Genomic DNA, 19,188 nt, shown 5'->3' with positions numbered 1-19,188 from the left:
TGGCCTGCTGCTCCTTATAGGAGGAAAAGTAAGGCATATCCAGGATGGGCCCCTGGCACCTGGAGAGCTCATGTGAATCGAAACCTTCCCTAGCCAAAAGATAAAGTACCAGGCAGCTTCAGATTTTAGTCATGTGACTCATCATGGGCTTCACTCAGCTAAATCCCTGTCAAGCCCTTTGAAAATGACATTAGTCATTCTCTTGAGGATGCAAGGGGGACAAAATCACCCAGTACAACAAAATAACAGAGGCACTAGAATTATAATTCATCCACAAATTCAATTCCTCCACTGATAACCTTCTCAATCGAGATAAAGGATGGCTGAGATATTATCAACCTAACATAGCTCTTTGTCTGTGTAGATTCCCTTCCTACCTAATTTCTATCCTTTGATCCTTATCTTCTTCTTTTTACTACCCAATCTTCAGGTGCTTATAGATTACCAGTTCTGCCTACTTGTTTTTCCCTTTGATATTTTCATACCCTCTGCTTCTTGTTTTTCACCCCTTTCCTTTTTTTTTTCTCTTCCCCCCCCCCACCTATTTATTTTGAGTCTGCACATCCTAAACTCAAAACTCCAGCCATCTGAAGAAGAAGGCTGTGCCCACGAAAGCTCAGGATACCATATACATGTTGTGTTAGTCTATAAAGTGCTACCAGACCATTTGTTGTTTTTTAAGTTTATCCGGTACAGACTAACTTGGCTACCCCCTGAAGCAACAAAATTAGAGTTATAATCCACTAGGTGGTGCTAGTCTGCCATATATATAGTCTCCATGGGTAATAGTCTCCAGTTTTACTGAAATATAGAATTCAGTCTCTCACCAACTTCCCAGTTATCTAGTCTTAGGGGGGGGGAAAGTACTGAACTTCTCACACAGAGCATCTGGCCATCACATCCACCACATTTTTATCCTTCATTCTGACCTTTTTTCTAAACTTTTGCAGTTTACATTTGTGACTAGATTTGTCACAGATCAACTGCATGAAAGAGCCATTTTCCTTTCAAGAATGGGCGACAATGCTGAAATGTTAAGCAACAAAGCAACGGTCTAAAATCTCCTTCCAGTTGTAGTGATGAAACTCAACAAAGATCCATTGGTGAGTGAGGAGCTTGGTCAAATGTGTGAGACTGGTTACAGGGAGACAGAAAGAAAAAGATTTGTGTAATCCTTGGTGCAGAGATAATGGTTGAAGCCAAGTAAAGTGATAACTTTGCACAGCAAAAGTTTACCTGAGATAAAGAGGGTAAAACGGGAGGGGACCAAGGATGGAGTGCTGAATCTACACTGAAAGAAGAAAAGTCGAGGAGAGGTCCCACTGAATGAAATGGGAAGCGTTCTGACATGTAGGAGGCAAGCTGGGGGAAAATGTAATCATAAAAGTTAGGATAGAAAAAGACATCTAGATAAGCAATGATGTAAAAGACAGCTAAGAGTTTGAAGTAGATCAGGACAGAGTACAGGTCCGAAGATTTGACCAGGAAAAGGTGATTATTAGGGTCTTAAACAAGAGTGGTCCCAGGCAAGTGAAGAAAGCCAAAGCCAGATTGGTGAGGTTATAAGATGGAATCAGAAAAGAGGAACACAAGATGACAATTGCAGACTGGAAAAGTACAGCAGCATCTGTGCACTGAATCAAAGATGCAATTGGGAGGATAGCTAGACAGCATGTGTTAAATTCAGTGTTCTTTCTGTTTGTGTACACTTGTAATGGGAACTCTTGATGTATGCATATCATTTACCTCAACACCCCGGCCTCATTTCAAGCAAAAGTTACAGCTTGCAACTAAAATCTCAGCCTCTCTCTCTGGGATCATTTCAAATTCAACATGGCTAAAACAACCCCTGCATTACCTCTCCTTTTGCATTCCTCCAGACTCAAGTGGGCTCTCCCTTCTCTATTGCATAAGCTGCAGGTGTTCATTTTCAAGGCCCTTTGCAGTCAGTCCCCACTCTTTTGCTATTGAGCAGTCAGTGCTGCCTCCAGTTGGACCGTGATTCCTGCCTCTGTTGCTCATGTTACAAGCACCACCTTGCTTTCTCACGTGTTTGGGAGGTGCAGCCTTGTGATGTAGTGGGGGTGTTGTTACAGTCACTGATGTAGAATGTGTGTTTGTGTGTGTAGGTGTACCTCAGTTTCCCCTCCTTGCAGTTCTCTCTGCATGATGAGGGAGAGGCCAGGCATGACTCACCGTGGAAGTATGTCAGTGTCTCACCTCCTGGGAACCAGGTGATAAAAGATTCATCTTTGGTCTGGGAGCAGGACAATGCAGGAGGCAGAGCTGCCTGCGGGCTCAGAGACCAGTTGCTGGGAGTTGCTTGTGGGAGCATGAAGAGAGCAGACTAAGTCCAGTACAAGGCAGGTCAGGGGCCTGTGAACCCCTTTACCCCAAGAGGACTAAGGCTGTCTGCCCTGACTCCTATGTCATCATCGAGCCTATGCTGGTCTATATCTCTTAGAAGCAATAAACCCTTCTAGTCTACCGGCAGGTGGAGTCACATCTGGCTACAGACTGGGGTGCATCATCACAAGCCTGTAAACATCCACAAAGTTATCTCAGTGTACAGTTTCAAATTCCTCCTCAAAACTCTCCTTGATGCCTACCAAAAACTTTACAACAACTAGGATGTTAGCATGCCGGGGCAGTAGCCCTATGTGCTGACAAATATTGTCTGATTGTTCACTTGTTCTCCCCCAGTTGGCCTGTCTGTATTTATCTGTCATCTCTTGTCTTATACTTAAATTGTAAACTCCTTGGAGGAGGGTGTAGCGGGGTGCAGCAACCCTGCACTCGGGGGGGGGGGCGAGGGGAACCCCCGGAGGAGGGACTCCCGGATAGGGATGCCCGCGGGAGAGCCGCTGGAGAAACCGCACTGGCTCTGCAGGAGGGAGGCGCCCGGGCAGGATTAGATACCGGTGCTGAAGGCACGGAGTGGGCAGACCAGGCAGCGCGCACTGATGATGCCAGCGCGACACGCCTCGACCAGGGAGCAATGGGCAATGACGTCAGGGCTGAGTGCAATGACCAGGCGGCGCCGGAGGATGACGTCACCTGCCGAGATGGCGGGACGTTAAAAAGGAGAGCCGGGGCCGCCAAAGGGGAGGAAGAGAAAGGATCTCACGGCAGCCAGGGTGGAAGACCAAGGAAGGAAGAGGCTCGCGCTCTTGGGCTCCAGGGGTTACCGGGGGCTGGTAGGGTAGGAAGCGGCCCAGGGCGGGGCTGTGGAACCCGAAAGCGGGTGCATTTAGGGATTACCACCCCACCCACTAGCCAGGGAGTAGGCTCCCTATCTTAGGGCCCTGGATCGGGACTCAGGAGAGTGGGCGGGCCTGAGTCCCCCTATCCAGCTTCCTCCAGTATCCAAGGGCACAACCGACCAGTGCGGGAACGCCGGAGCTACCACAGGAGAGGTACGCCTCGGTGACAATATGGAATCTGGGTGAGGGGAGGTGCACAATAAAAACAACTAGAGAGAAACCATCGCGGTGTTCTCAACTTTGTACAGAGGGACCATCTTTTATTCTGTTTGTGTAGTTCCTAGTACAATGGCCCCTAAGGAGGGCTCCTAGGCACTATGGTAACACAAAAAATAAATAATATAATATCTAAAGAGGAATGGTAATGATTGGTGGAGTCACCTCTAATATCAGAATGAGGCTACTTAAAAATGACATATGCTGTCGTACTGTAATTATAACACATATTGACAACAATCAATAATTTTGCCCATTATAATGTAATTTCTTCAAATAGACCTATTTACAAAGATTTCAGTTAGTTTTAACTATATAGAAAGTCATTAATAAACCATTAACGAGGGAGAGGGGAAATAGTAAATACAAAATGAATTGTTTTTAACAGAAATCTAATTGAATCAAAAAACATTGGGAAAATATTTTTCTCTCACTTGGTAACGCAGGTCACAATATTTTCTGCTGGTTTTGATCATCCTGAAGACAGATTAAAATTTGATGCCAATTGTATTATTCTAAGGAACAGATTGTGATTCAAAACAATGTTTGCAAGCACAGCAATATAGTGTCCCATTTTACAGGTACATTACCAGTCATTATTGCACTATTTAACACATACACACTGCAGACTTTGTTTACTGCTTTCTCTTAGTTCACTGTTTTACTCTAGACAATAAAGCATAAATAAGGCAATTGATGTCTTCTGGAATATCATCATATATTTGCTCATAGTGACAGGCAAAGTGAAATGACACAAATGGGAATAGAACTCAAATTCCCACTCCTCTGCCCACCCCTTACTGATATTTAAATTAAAAAAATAGATAGCACCATTCCATTTGCTGGTGAGTTAGATACCAGCTTCACAGCCTGTCTACATTTGCTACAGAAAATGGTAATTCCATAGTGAGTAATACCTTATATTAAAGAAAATAATGTTTGCTTCTAAACCATTAGCTACATAATCACCAGAAAGTATGATATCTGTAACACAAAACCAGATTTTGATGCCAAGATTCAACATGTTTCTTATGTTGAGAATATATAGTAATAATTAATATACTTTATTTTAAAAAACCGTTATCTTGCAAATTCCCAATTCCATAATATTAATTTCATCTACCTTATATTTTTTTCATCTTACTGCAAGGGATTAAGAGGGAAAACGCCATTAGGAGATTAAAGTGGAGCTGTGTAACGCAGTTCGTTAAAAATCTAACCCCTGTCACCAGCACCTTGGGGATTTGTACAGAAATGAATAGACCAGAACTATGCTTCAGCTCCTGCTAGTAATGTTGTCAACTGAAAGCAGAGCCAAAAAGAGCTCTGCTTTCTCTTTAGCTCTTTTTAATAGTAATTCATGATACAAAGTAGTCACTCAAGGGAAGACGTGCTATATTGTGGTTAGAGCAGAGGAGTGGGAATTTTGAGTTCTATTCCCACTTGTATCATTGACTCTTCTTTGTGACTTTGGGCAAGTCGGTGAGGGTAAGATTTTTCAAAAGCACAGAAGTCAACAGACTGTCATTAGACCTCTGCTGAGCACTCTGAAAAAAAATCCACCCTTAAAATCTCTGTCCTTCAATTTACCCAACTACACAATGGAGATAAAACAACGTGTTTTTCACCTAGCTACATGGGTGGTATGTACCTCATTAACTAATATTTCTAATGAACTTTGAGTTCCTCAGATGAAAAGTGCCATAGAAATACTAAATACTGTTACAATTAAAGGGTCCTTTTTGGTGATACCATGGATTTCTAGTCAGATTCCTTCTGATTATATTACAAATCATGCCTAGACCAGTTTATGAAAAGATAATATTCTCTTGATACTCCCTGTCCCAATTTTATTTGTTCATTTGGTGTTTGGTGTTTCATCTTGTTTAAAAACTTAGACAGTAAATTCTGTGGAGGTAGAAGGAAGCTGTCCTTCTTAAGTCTGTGCAGCACCAAGCAGAATGTGGTCTGTGCAGCACCAAGCAGAATGTGGACTTCTCTGTACTACTATAATGTTTTTATATATAACTAGGAAAGGAAGAGGATGAGCGGGATGGAAACTAATGGATCAACCTCTCCAGCAGAGTTGTGCGCATGGGGTGTGCCAGGTGTGCCCAGGCACACCCTAATGTCTAAGGCCAGCTAGCGGCTGCTGGAGGAAGAGAGAGATTTGTGATGGGGCGCCGCAGCCCCTCACTTTAAATTCCCCGCAGCCATCTACAGGGCAGAGAGATCACATGTGCGGTGTCCTCAAATGCCACGAAACAGGTGACAGGGGAGACGTCCAGGCATGGCGTGACATCACGGCCGGGGACTTTAAAACCGCATGGCCCAGCTCCAGAAGCAGCTGGGGCCCAACTACAGATGCCAACCTGAGCCATTTTTGCAGCTTGGGCCCCGCCCGACCCAGAAGCACAGTGCGCCGCCCCTTTACACCCAGGGAAGCCCCCACCCAGCCCGGCAGCACCATGTGGTGCCCCTGAGGTGCTCCCTCCCAGCCCGGAAGCACTGCACAGCACCCCTGAGGCACCTGGGGTGCCCCCACCTGGCCCGGCAGCTCTGCATGGTGCCCCTGAAGTGCCTGGGGGCATGAACGTCTGGCCCAGCAGCACCCTGAGGTGCCCCGGGATAGGGCCTGGCCAGCCTGTAGCTTGGGCTGGCTCTGACTCCCACCCCACAAACTGGAAGGCAGAAGCTGAAGGTAAGAGAGGGAAAGGGAGGGGACAAAAATAAGAGGAAGGGGTGGGAGGGGAAGGGGCTTGTGCTGAAGGGAGGGGGGCAAGTCAGGAGAAGAAAGGGGAAGGCACTAAAGGACAGGGTAGAGGAGACACAAATGCCAGTGGGCCAAGCAGACACAATGAGGAAAAAGGCAGGAGGGGAGTTGTCAGTGGGAAGGGGGACAGAGTGATGCTGGGAGAGGAGAGGGTAAGGGCATTGGGGGTTAGAGTGGGGAGGAGGAGGTGCTGGGAGAAGGCTTGAAAGAAGGGGTGGGCATGAGGAAAGCAGGGATGAAGCAAGTCATGTATGAGGGCACAGGGGCATGAGGGGAACGGGGGCAGAGGGTGGTGAGGGGATGGGCATCAGGGGAAAAGAGGGCAAAGGGCACATGGGCAGTGAGGGAAGAGGGAGGCACCAGGAGGGAGCAGGGGTAAGGGAAGGTGCAGGTGCCATGGGATTCTGGGGATGAAGCAGAAGGACAGACACCTGCAGGGGAGGGACCAGCACCAGAGGAGAGAAGCAGGGCAGGTGTGTAGAGGGAAGTGTTAGAAGAGGGGATAGCTCACATGATCAGAGTGGGGCTACTGGAGGAGTGGGCACAGGGGGGAGAGAAGGGCTGGTGGAGGGGGGCAGGTCTCAGGAAGGCTGAGGGCAGTGAGAAGGGCAGGAGTCAGGACAGCACAGGAGGGTTGGGGGGCAGCAGGCACCAGGAGAACTGATGGAGCAAGGGGAGGAGATATGGCAGAAGAGGGAAAAGGTAGAGGTTTATGAGATATAACAACTTGGGTGCCACAGTGGCATATCCAAACAAGCCACATGAACTCACTACTGGTGCACAACACAAAATTCATTCTGCTCATGGGAGGAAACTCTTAGAGGGAACACTTCCCCCAGCCTCTCTGCCCCTAAGTTAATGCCACACACATTGGGTTAATGCAATTGCAGGATAGTTGCATGAGGGGGGGTTGGTGGGGGCCAAACTAATCCCTGTTGATAGGAGGAGGATGGGAAAAGTCCTGGGGGGGTCACATGACACCTTTTACTTCTGATCGTGTGTCCATCTTGCCCCAAGAGTGTTACCTCCAGAGGCGTGGCTAATGGTGGCTAGGGGCGTGCTTAACAGGGGTCAGGGGTGTGGCTTATGGGGGTCAAAGTACATTTTTAAAAAATTCTTTGGGTACACAAGCTAATGAAATGTGCTCAGTGGCCTATGCTCTCAGGTGAATTTAGTTAGTTGCCAATTAACAAAGCAGAGTTTAAAGTCACATATTTATCCCTACCCCTCCTCAAAAAAAAAGAAAAGCCACAGCAGCACTAGTGCATGTGTAACCCACACACCTATTGGATGTGGTTCATTGTCCCATGTAGAGGTACTCACATGGGACTACTTACTACTGAGACTACTTACTATACATGGGACTACTTACTACTCACATGGGACTACTGACTACTTACAGAGGGAAAGAATATGTTTCCTCTACTGAGGGGCAGTTGATTATTAGCTCAAGCTGTGTAGAGGCTCATGCACAAAGCTCCGGAGGTCCCATGTTCAGTTCTGCCTGTCGGTGTTACACATGCTTCCATACGTTGTTACACAAAGATGCCAGGGAATCAGTCTTTATGTTATTCAAACTGTTTAATCCTCTCCTGAAAATGGTAACAAAGGTGGCAATTAGCGACAGTCAGGGTGGTGATTTTGCCATCTGTCCACAAGGACTAAGAACATTAACACATTTCACACTAACCACCAAACAATCAGGAAGCAGAGACAACTTCTTTTTACCAATAACATGGTCAGAATTAAGCCAGTGACCTAGAAATGAAATGTATTGCACCTCTACAAATCCCATAACCCACTCATTCCCTCAAATATTTTCCCACTTTTCAGACTCACCTTGGAATACTTAAACCAACTCCAAAAGGACCACTAGGAAAAATGCAAATGCCTGCTTTTCTACGCTGTTATGCCCTTCCCAATTAGAAGTAGACATGCATTTACACATAAAATTACTATTATACCATCAGCATTGTTATAATATAATATAAGATGGGTGAACTAGACTACCTCGTATTAAAGGAGGAGATTGACGTAATAGGCATCACTGAAACCTGGTGGAATGAGGAAAATCTGTGGGACGCAATCATACCGGGATATAAAATATATCGGAAGGATAGAGCAGGAGGTGTGGGTGGCGGAGTGGCACTGTATGTGAAAGATAATGTAGAATCAAATGAAATAAAAATATTAAATGAATCAACATGTTCAATAGAATCGCTATGGATAGTAATTCCATGCTGTAATAATAAGAATTTATCAGTAGGGATATATTATCGACCACCTGACCAGGACAGCAATACTGACATTGAAATGCTGAGGGAGATTAGAGAGGCTACCAAAATAAAGAACTCTATAATAATGGGGGATTTTAATTATCCCCATATTGACTAGATACATGTCACCTCAGGAAGAGGAGCAGAGATAAAATTTCTCAGTGGCTTAAATGACTGCTTCTTAGAGCAGCTGGTACAGTAACACACAAGGGGAGAGGCAATTCTTGATTTAGTCCTCAGTGGAGCGCAGGATCAGGTCCAGGATATAACCGTTACAGGACCACTTGGGAATAGTGACCATAATATAATAACATTTTACATTCCTGTGGTGGGAACAACACCTCAGCAGTCCAGCACTCTGGCATTTAATTTCAAAAAGGGGAATTACACAAAAATGAGGAGGTTAGTTAAACAGAAATTAAAATGCACAGTGACTTTAGCCAAAACCCTGCAAGCTGCATAGAAACTTTTTAAAGACAACATAATAGAGGCCCAACTTAAATGTATGCCCCAAATTAAAAAACAAAGAGACCTAAAAAAGAGTCACCATGGCTTAACCACCATGTAAAAGAAGCAGTGAGGAGCAAAAAGGCATCTTTCAAGAAGTGGAAGTCCAATCCTAGTGAGATAAATAGAAAGGAACATAAACACTGTCAAATCAAGTGTAAAACTGTAATAAGAAAAGCAAAAAAAGATTTTGAGGAACAGCTAGCCAAAAACTCAAAAAGAAATAGCAAAATCTTTTTTAAGTACAATAGAAGCAGGAAGCCTGCTAAAAAAACAGTGGGTCTCCTAGACGACTGAGATATAAAAGGAGCAATCAAGGACGATAAAGCCATTGAGGAGAAACTAAATGATTTCTTTGCTTCAGTCTTCATGGCTGAGGATATTAGGGAGATTCCCAAACCTGCACCATCCTTTGTGGGTGATGAGTCTGAGGAGCTGTCCTGGATTGAAGTGTCATTAGAGGAGGTTTTGGAACAAATAGAAAAACTTAATGTTAACAAATCACCGGACCGGATGGCATTCTTCCAAGGGTTCTAAAAGAACCCAATTGGGAAATTGCTGAGCTATTATCTGTGGTTTGTAACCTATCCCTTAAATCGGCTTCTGCACCTAATGACTCGAAGGTAGCTAACGTGACACCAATATTTAAAAAGGGCTCTAGAGGTGATCCTGTCAATTACAGACTGGTAAGTCTAACTTCAATACCGGGCAAATTAGTCGAAATAATAATAAAGAATAAAATTGTCAGGCACGTAGAAGAACATAATTTGTTGGACAAAAGTCAACATGGTTTCTGTAAAGGGAAATCATGTCTTACTAATCTATTAGAGTTCTTTGAAGGGGTTAACAAACATGTGGACAAGGGGGATCCAGTAGATATAGTATACTTAGATTTTCAGAAAGCCTTTGACAAGGTCCCTCACCAAAGGCTCTTGTGTAAATTACATGGTCATGGGATAAGAGGGAAGGTCCTTTCAGGAACTGAGAACTGGTTAAAAGACAGTAAACAAAGGGTAGGAATAAATGGTAAATTTTCAGAATGGAGAGGGGTAACTAGTGGTGTCCCCCAAGGGTCAGTCCTGGGATCAATCCTGTTCAACTTATAAATGATCTGGAGAAAGGGGTAAGCAGTGAGGTGGTAACGTTTACAGATCATACTAAACTGTTTAAGATAGTCTAGACAGAAGCAGACTGTGAGGGACTCCAAGAAGATCTCACCAAACTGAGTGATTGGGCAACAAAATGGCAAATGAAATTTAATGTGGACAAGTTTAAAGTAATGCACGTTGGAAAAAATAACCCCAACTATACATAGAGTATGATGGGGGCTAATTTGGCTACGACAAATCAGGAAAGAGATCTTGGAGTTATCATGGATAGTTCTCTGAAAACTTCCACACAGTGTGCAGAGGCGGTCAAAAAGGCAAATAGATTGTTAGGAATTATTAAGAAAGGGATAGAAAATAAGACACAGAAATATCTTACTGCCCCTGTATAAAACTATGGTTCACCCACATCTTGAATACTGTGTACTGATGTGGTCTCCTCACCTCAAAAAAGATATTTTGGCCTTAGAAAGGGTTCCGAAAAGGGCAACTAAAATGATTAGGGGTTTGGAACAGGTCCCATATGAAGAGAGGTTAAAGCAACTGGGACTTTTCAGTTTAGAAAAGAGGAGACTTAGGGGGAATATGATAGAGGTCTATAAAATCCTGAATGGTGTAGAGAGAGTGAATAAAGAAAAGTTATTTATTAGTTCCCATAATAGAAGAACTAGAAGACACCAAATGAAGTTAATGGGTAGCAGATTTAAAACTAATAAAAGAAAGTTGTTCTTCACATAGGGCGTAGTCAACCTGTGGAACTCCTTGCCCGAGGAGGCTGTGAAGGCTAGGACTATAACAGAGTTTAAAGAGAAGCTAGGTAATTTCATGGAGGTTAGGTCCATAAAAGGCTATTAGCCAGGGGATAGAAATGGTGTCCCTGGCCTCTGTTTGTCATAGGCTGGAGAAGGATGGCAGGAGACAAATCACTTGATCATTGTCTTCAGTCTACCCTCTCTGGGGCACCTGGTGCTGGCAGACAGGCTACTGGGCTAGATGGACCTTTGGTCTGACCCAGTATGGCCATTTTTATGTTCTTAGCATTATAAAGAGATGGGCTAATGGCTATTGTGAAGAGGCTTAAAGTATTCTAAGATTTCCTAGGCTGCTTAGCTCCTTCTCTTGCTTTGTCTCTATAAATGCTCCCCTATCCTCTTCCTGAGAGAATCAAAGCAATCAAACCCAGATTTGTTCCAGCTGTGTTTATTGATTGGTAAAGTTGCCTCAGTTTTTCTCTTTTTTTGTTTCCCTTTCTGTGCTACTTCTCTAAAGTCTGGGCTCATTGTTGCCACACAGGAGTGTCTGAGTCATAGTTGTGCTGCTCTGATTAACGCCTTGATCAAAACTCATTCAAGTAAATGAGAAATTTTCTATTTGCTTCAGCTCGCTTTGGTTCAGGCATCCTTGGTTGGTATTTGCTGTATTGTCATATTTAGGCTTGGCAGAATTTGGTTTTTATGTAATTTTTACAGATAATATGTTTTATTTTAAAGCATTTTTTCTATTTGTTTCTATTTCAATTTTCACAATTGCAGGAAATTAGGTGGGGGGAGAGAGATTGTGGTTCGAAATATTAAAGCTTTATAACCATAGAAACACAAGACAAAATATACCAAGTAAATATCCTTCAAATCCGTCTTTTCTTTTCCCTATCTGTGAATTATGATTATTATTGGTGGAAATATTTTTTCAGCAGTTTGTGTGTGTACAGTGAAATCAGCATTTACTGAAGCAAACTTAATCCTTCCATGCCTAATTATATTGCAGGTGGCCTGCTCCTGTTACGGTTACTGAATGTAGCACTAGCTGGTGTTTTTCTGACAGCCATGATACAGCTTATCAACCAGCACCTCATGGTGTTCACATGTCTTGGCCAGTGTCACTGTGCTTTGTCTACACCACTGGAGTTCCATGTTTCATAAAGTTCCACCCACCTCTGTTGCCTAAAATGCGATAATGCCATTCCACACTAGAGTTGGTTTAATTTCCCTGCTTCAAACACCATGAATCTATAACAAGCATGAAATATCTGAGTCATGCAGGGCAGCTTGTGGCTGAAAGGCAGATGACTCAGACTCAAATAAGATGGTTGGTGGAGAAAACACTTCTGAAGAACACTCAGAAGTGTCTAGACTGGCAAGTTTTTCCGCAAAAGCAGCTGCTTTTGTGGAAGAACTTGCCAGCTGTTTACACTGGCCGCTTGAATTTCCGCAAGAACACTGACTTCCTACTGTCTGAAATCAGTGCTTCTCGCAGAAATACTATGCTGCTCCCGTTCAGGCAAAAGTCCTTTTGCACAAAGCTTTTGCACAAAATAGCCAGTGTAGACAGCTCAGATTTGTTTTGCGCAAAAAAGCCCCGATTGCGAAAATGGCAATCGGGGCTTTTTTGCGCAAAAGCATGTCTAGATTGGCACGGACGCTTTTCCGCAAAAAGTGCTTTTGTTGAAAAGCGTCTATGCCAATCTACATGCTCTTTTCTGCAAATGCTTTTAACGGAAAACTTTTCCGTTAAAAGCATTTGCAGAAAATCATGCTAGTCTAGATGTAGCCTCAGGATGTTGTGCTTCCTGATGCTTAATTTTTTAATGCTGGGGCTTGGCAAAACTAGACACCTGGGCTTGGCTTGTCAAACTAATGCAGGAGTAGCCACCTTGCCTCTGAATGAAGTAAGAGTAAGGGGAAAACAGACGTTGCTAAACCAGGGGGTGAATTCGCTTTGTTCTTGAGGCCACTTCCACCCTCTTCATTTATGAGATTTTTTGTATCCTTGAAGGAACTAACAGCATTATCATTGGTTTTGCTCTGCTTGTTGAAAGCTAACTTTGTATATGTTTGTTTTCCAAGAAGAGGAGTAAAGTGCAAAGATGCTGTGTGGCTAATCAGCCTGTGATTGTAAACTGATTTCAGCCAGCAGAACCCCAGGCAGCTAAAAGGTCTGGACAGCTGGAATCCAAAAATGTAAAATATAGTTCTGGAAAGAACTAATTTATTGGATTTCCAGAAAGTTTAACTCTGGGAATCAGAAAAGTTAAAATAACTTGCTTTTGGGGAGAGGTGGGGTGATCATTTGTCTGTTATTGCACAGGAGAAGAAAATACATATTTAACTCATTTTTTAAAACTTCATTTCATAATATTCTATCTATCTTTACACGATCTTTTTACTTGTCTCTTTTGTGTTTCATACATGTTTCTGTATCTCATATTTTTATCTTGCATCACAAGGAACCTTCCTTATCTTTTCTTTAATAGTTTAATTGATTTGGAGTTTTCACCTGCAAAGGGATGTGCTGTTTTGTATTGATCTACGTTTCCTTCCTGATGGTGATAATCATGGTGTTGTCATAGTTTATTTTCCCTTCTGTTGTTTCTGTCGTTTATAGTAGATGTAATTACAGTTTGCTTCACGCTGATCACAAAAGAGATATTTGTTTTCCAAAACTAAGCAGTTTGGGGGGAGGGGTTAATTATATAAAGAAACAAGAGAGTAAAATGTACAGAAAATCATAATTTAATTTAAACAACATTTTTTGACGAAATAGTCCAAATTAAATTGCCATTTGCTTTGCTAAAGAATGTGTCTAGGGAACTTCAGACTAGGAATTCAGGTTCATAAATTTAGAATCCATCAGGAAATGGGAATCCTCATGGCTAGCCCTTTATATCCAGGTTGAAGGTAAAGGGACTCTGTACAGGCATGAGGGGCTATCTGCATGGATTGAGGGCTTCAGCCAGGATGACTGAAGTCATCATATTTAAAACACTTTTTTCCACTGTGTGCACAGTTTTCTCATGTACAATCATTACCATCATCTTCAACAAATAGGAAGACATGCGAGCTTGCAGTTAATGGCTACAGCTCCCTCTGGAAGGAAAGGTTAAGCAAACTGCTATTGTTATCTGGTGATTTGAATGTAAAAGGCCATATTAAAATGAGCTGCAGTATCTTCATTTTAAAACATTTACATATATTGATAATTATACACACACATATATGCACTTTTAATGTGGGTAGCAATAAAATAGCCTTGATATGCCAAATGATTTAGATAAGGCAGTATATATACTATATAAAATATACTTTGCCGTTCTGAGTAATTAGAGTCAGGCTGATAGTCCATATGGTATAGAGCATATTTCTATTTGCTTCTGATGCTGAACTTGTCAAAGAAAATTTATTTGAAGAGTGCAATTCTTTTACATATCCTCATGTTTTTTAATTTAAAAGGCAGAATGATTTCACTAATAGTATTAGAGCTGCCTATGAGAAGTGATTTATACCAACAAGGTAATAGGGCTAGTAGTCAGTTCTAAAGTCCTATCTCACAACATAGTCTGACTTGTTTGAAGTATATGAAGCACTATGGACAAATGGAAAACCACCTTGTGATATCATGCTAACGTGTTACTTATTAACAGATTTAACAAAAAAAAGTAGCTTGAGCTGGGTTCACATCAAGAATGCACTGCCTACAGCAGTGAACGGATGAACTTTTAAAGGATCACTTCAGAGATCAGCAATTTGTGCTGAATTTGTTGAATTCTGCCACTAACTCCATTAAAAATGGTGAGAAAAAGGCATTCCTTGGATGACTCTGTTTTTCATTATGAGACTCAAAACAGCTTCCGGAAGCCTGGTGAGGGCTCTCCACTCAGCCTTACAGATAGCATTGGATCAGTGTTTCTGAGGTAAGTTCAATATAGTTCAGACAGCATTTTGAACCAATTTGATATCTGCAGAGAAAATAGCAGCGAAAGAGTAGGATGGCACCAGCGCACCTATGCTGCTGTAAGCCCTCACAAAGACGTTTAATTTGTGAAGGCAAAGCACACAGTGCTAACGATTACAGTTGGATGAGTGGCTGCACTTAGTATGAGACTTAGTGTTAGTCTCTAACGTGCTGCAGAACTGTTAGTTGTTTTTTAATTTTTTTCAGTTACAGACTAACACAGCTACTCTTCTGAGACTTTTAGTATTGAGGAAGTTAATCTAAAGGGCGCGGCGGGGGAATTTACGAGGCAGCACAAGATTTATGAGACTACAGTTCCTTATTTTTGTATAGAAATAATAAGAATAATTTCAAATAATAGTCTTAGCCCTTTCTATGGTGGAAACCAGTTCAAACCAAGGGGTGCAGGAGCACCCCTTGTTCCAGCACATTTGTCTGTGAGGAATGGGAGTTATGCAAAGGGCTATTTGCTGAAGGAGCTTCTTAGAATAGCTCTGCCACCACTTTAACTTGCATGAGAATTTTCCACCACTATTTGACCTCTGTATCTGCCCCGTGCCACAAATACTATTAATAACCACCACAGTCTTTTTTTTTTAAACTATAAATTGGTGATTGGTGTGTGTTACATAAGCACATTCGGGGCTCGTGAGGAACACCCTGGCCGTTCCTTTGGGTAACTGTCATTTTGCAACACAAGAATAAATCTCAGCGTGTTAAAATAATTGGAGACCAGGCTTCAAAAATATTGTTTACGGTTAAATTAGTTTGATAGCCTGACCTCAGGTTCTGTGAAATATTTTTTTAATGTTTATGTTTTCATAATGTCTTTTATAATTTTTAGTTTTTGACTATGGGAAAGAGATTGTCTACCAACCTGAGCACAGGATCAGGACACAGCAATTCCTGAGTTCTAATTAAATTGGTGTCAGAAGTTCCTTTTGTTTCCTGAAAGGAGTCAATTAGGGCCTGCTTTCAGATCAGCATCCAGTGTTCATTTGTGTGCCTATTTTTTACTCGCTTCACCATGTTATGTACCCCAGATGTGGCTGAGGGGTATGCATACCCAGCTAGATACCCTGGATGTTCTGGAAGCAGCATAATCATTCTGTGGAGAGGTAGAGATTCCTATGCCTCATGTCACTCAGAAACAACCTATCCCGCCAAATAGCAAGTGGTGGAGAAAGACCCTGTAGAAATCCAATCCAGTCCTGCTCAATCTGGTGGCTGGTGGAGGATCATAAAGGCCTTTCTAAAAAAGAAACACTCCAACAACATGAACTAACTTAACAACAACAAAAAAACAGACAACCTAGGAAGGAAGCATATGTAATTCCATGGCATGACCTGGCAGTTGGAGTGAGCACTTATGGACTTGTTTCCGGTATGTGTGTCGCAGTTACGACTCCTAAAGTGAGGTGCATGCCACTGTCAGTGAAATAAGATTTTTTAAAAGGCATTCAGACTTTTTTTATTCCAATTAATTTTCATGACTATCCTGTTTATTTATAGAACATTATCTATGTGTAAAGATAGAGACTAACAATTTCATATTAATGATTGTTCTCAGTAATCATAATTAGTCATGCTTGAGGCCAAAGAGTGACTGTATATTTAAGCTTTTATATACCTCAGCTTTGCTCTTGCTGTAATTGGCACTGTGCAAATGAGTATAAATCTGCAGGAATCCAGGGGCCTATTAACATTTCAGACAGGGGAGCACATCATTTATTACCATGGCAGCATGCAGCTTCTGACAAAGAGCAGACCTGATTTCAGAAACAAATAGAGAGCAGATTTCAGAAACAGGTGGGATGTTATACTACAACCAAGGCTTCAGTTAGGAGTGCAGCATGCATAGCCCTGTATGTTTATGGATCAGGTTTAGGAATCTATATCCAAAAAAAAGAGTGTTAATAATATGCATCCACAGCACTGTCAGGTGGATTCACAAAACTGTCCTGAGAGCCACCTTCCAGCAATCCAGACCAGTTAATTAAGATCTGAACTTCACAATTGATCTCTACCTCTACTACAGGGGCTGAATCAAAATCTTACAGTCAAATCCATCAAACCTCAGAAAAGTCTCAACTTTAACTCAAACTTTGTGGTTTAGGCCAATCCAATGGATTGACTATGTACAAATTTGTTTTTAAGGTTAGTAGACTAGGGTCCTTATTGTCTATGGTGTCTACAAGACTCAGTGTATACCTACTGCATTCTGTATGTATTATCACCCTTAACAATAATACAATGATAATGCAAGCATAAAAAAATCTATTCTCAGTACATCAGATGTTTGTAAAGGTAAATTAAGGATTAGCGATGGCCAGTAATGATTAAGCTAACACACACAGAAAATCTAAAAGGGACTCCAGTGTGGGAACCAGTATAGCCTAGAAGTCAAAAGGTCCTCGGGTCTTATATTGGCTCTGCCAATGATCTGCAGTTTGTCTTGGGTAAATCTCTTCATTTCTCCCCCATGGGTTTCCTCATCTGTGAAATGTCATTAAGAACACTTATCTATTGCACAGAGGTCTAAGTGAGGAGGGTTGGTTAATTAACAGCCATAACACAGTTTGAATATGAAAAGTATTACGTAGATATTAAGCATTTTTATTAGGAAACCATTAATTTAGGTTCTTCTTGCTGAAGTTTATATGTTGTTCAGAATATGTACTTGCACTAAATACAAATGAAGTTCTGGTGGTGACAACTGTATCCTTCAGAGATAAGCCCAACCCACACTAGGTTACCAAGGCTTCAGACAAACTGAAGCAGTAAAGAGAGGGATAAATGTTCACCTTTCTTCTTAAAGATGTGCTATCTTTATAGCCTAATTATGACCACTTAAAACATTGTGAACTGTTTCGATGGTCAATAACACAACAAACTTCCCCAGGATAAGCATTTGTCTGATGTGGCCTGTTATATCTGGGACACATTTTTTACAGGTTCCCAAAGCAGCAAAAAGAAAAAGAGATTTTTTTTTCTTTATATGAAATAAATTGTTCAGTAGAACAGTTTATTACCTTCAGTTTTCTTTGCTATAAAAACAGCAAGGAGCTGACTGGACTAATGTAATTCATTTTTGATGTTATATGTTTTCTTCATTCTGAATTTTTCCTTAGAGTTTGAGCAATTCAGGGTAGGAATTTCTTGTCCTAGATGTCTAGAAAAATCTGGAGGCTACCATAAAAAGATAAATGAATAATAGAAGCTTCATCTAATGAAAGTCATTGTAGGTAATTAAACAGGCAGGACTAACTTTGTTGCATGAAGAGATATAAGAAAATAACTTGTGATAAGCAGGGCTCGACAAATAATGCAATCTCGAAAATAGAGAGTAGATCACAACCCGGAAGAGCCGGGTTCAGGCAATCTGCGCCTGTGCAGAATGATCTGCGCATGCGCAGATCGCTGGAGAGCACAGCTGGCGAGTGGGGCTCGCCACAGTTTGGCGAGCCCTGGTGATAAGGATAGGCTTATTTTATAACAACGACCTGATGACTACAGCAGTAACAGAGGCTATGTCTCGACTACAGGCTTCTTTTAGAAGAAGCTTTTTTTGAAAGATCTTCCAAAAAAACTTCTTCCAAAAGAGAGTGTCCACACTGCCAGAGTGCATTGAAAGGTGATCTGCTTTTTCAAAAGAGAGTGTCCAGACTGAATGGACGCTCTCTTGCATGTAAGCTGTGATTACTATGGATGGAATGGACACCTGAGCAGCCGTGCTTTTTCCTCTTTCCTCTTCTTCCAAAAGAACTTCCTCTTTCCCATCCACACGCCTTTTTGTGAAAGAGCTCTTTTGCAAAAAGGCTTCTTCCTCGTAGAATGAGGATTACCAATGCTGGAAAAACCCCTGTGTTTTTTTGATTTTCTTCCGGAAGAACACAGTTGCAGTGTGGACATTCCTCAAGTTCCGACAAAACTCTGTAGTGTAGAATACCCTCTGAGGCAACAAAGTTGAGGGTTCTATTCCTGCTTCTGATCTGCTATGTGAACTTGCATAGGTCACCTTACCTTTCAGTTTCCACTTCCACCCTTTGTATGCCTTTTTTTGTTTATAAATTCTATGCTCTTTAGGTCAGAGAAAGTCTAATTATATAAAACATAGCCTAGCCCAGTGTGGCTCTGACCTGGATTGGAACCTCTAGGCACTACTCTAATCAAAAAAATAAGTCCTATTAGTAGTAGTAATAGCAGAAAGGAAAAGGTCTTTCTGTAAATGAAAGACAGGTAAAATTGGTTAGTTTCCACTTTGATAAAAAGTTGAGATTTTTGAACATCAGGTATAAAGGCTACAAAGGTATACACTG

General features: G+C 41.9%; 1 protein-coding gene across 4 annotated transcripts in view; it reads left to right on the top strand.

Moving 5' to 3' along the window:
- Positions 1 to 14,583: 14,583 nt before the first annotated feature.
- The window catches only part of GRAMD2B (GRAM domain containing 2B), a 65,619-nt gene continuing 61,014 nt past the window's right edge, over positions 14,584 to 19,188 (top strand). For 2 of the 4 annotated variants that reach the window (XR_016349886.1, XM_075931926.2), the window contains exon 1: positions 14,585 to 14,828. Coding sequence is in view for 2 of the 4 variants with exons in the window: in XM_075931926.2 (XP_075788041.2) it covers positions 14,704 to 14,828 (125 nt within the window). In the remaining 2 variants the exon portion in view is untranslated. Of the gene's footprint in view, positions 14,829 to 19,188 lie in introns of all 4 variants that reach the window. The other 2 variants (XM_089779280.1, XM_089779279.1) reach the window with 2 other exon arrangements.

This window comes from Pelodiscus sinensis, chromosome 6 (genome assembly GCF_052426305.1).
Source record: "Pelodiscus sinensis isolate ZL-2025 chromosome 6, ASM5242630v1, whole genome shotgun sequence".
Taxonomy (NCBI): Eukaryota; Metazoa; Chordata; order Testudines; family Trionychidae; genus Pelodiscus; species Pelodiscus sinensis.
This window is presented reverse-complemented; position numbering and strand designations above follow the sequence as displayed.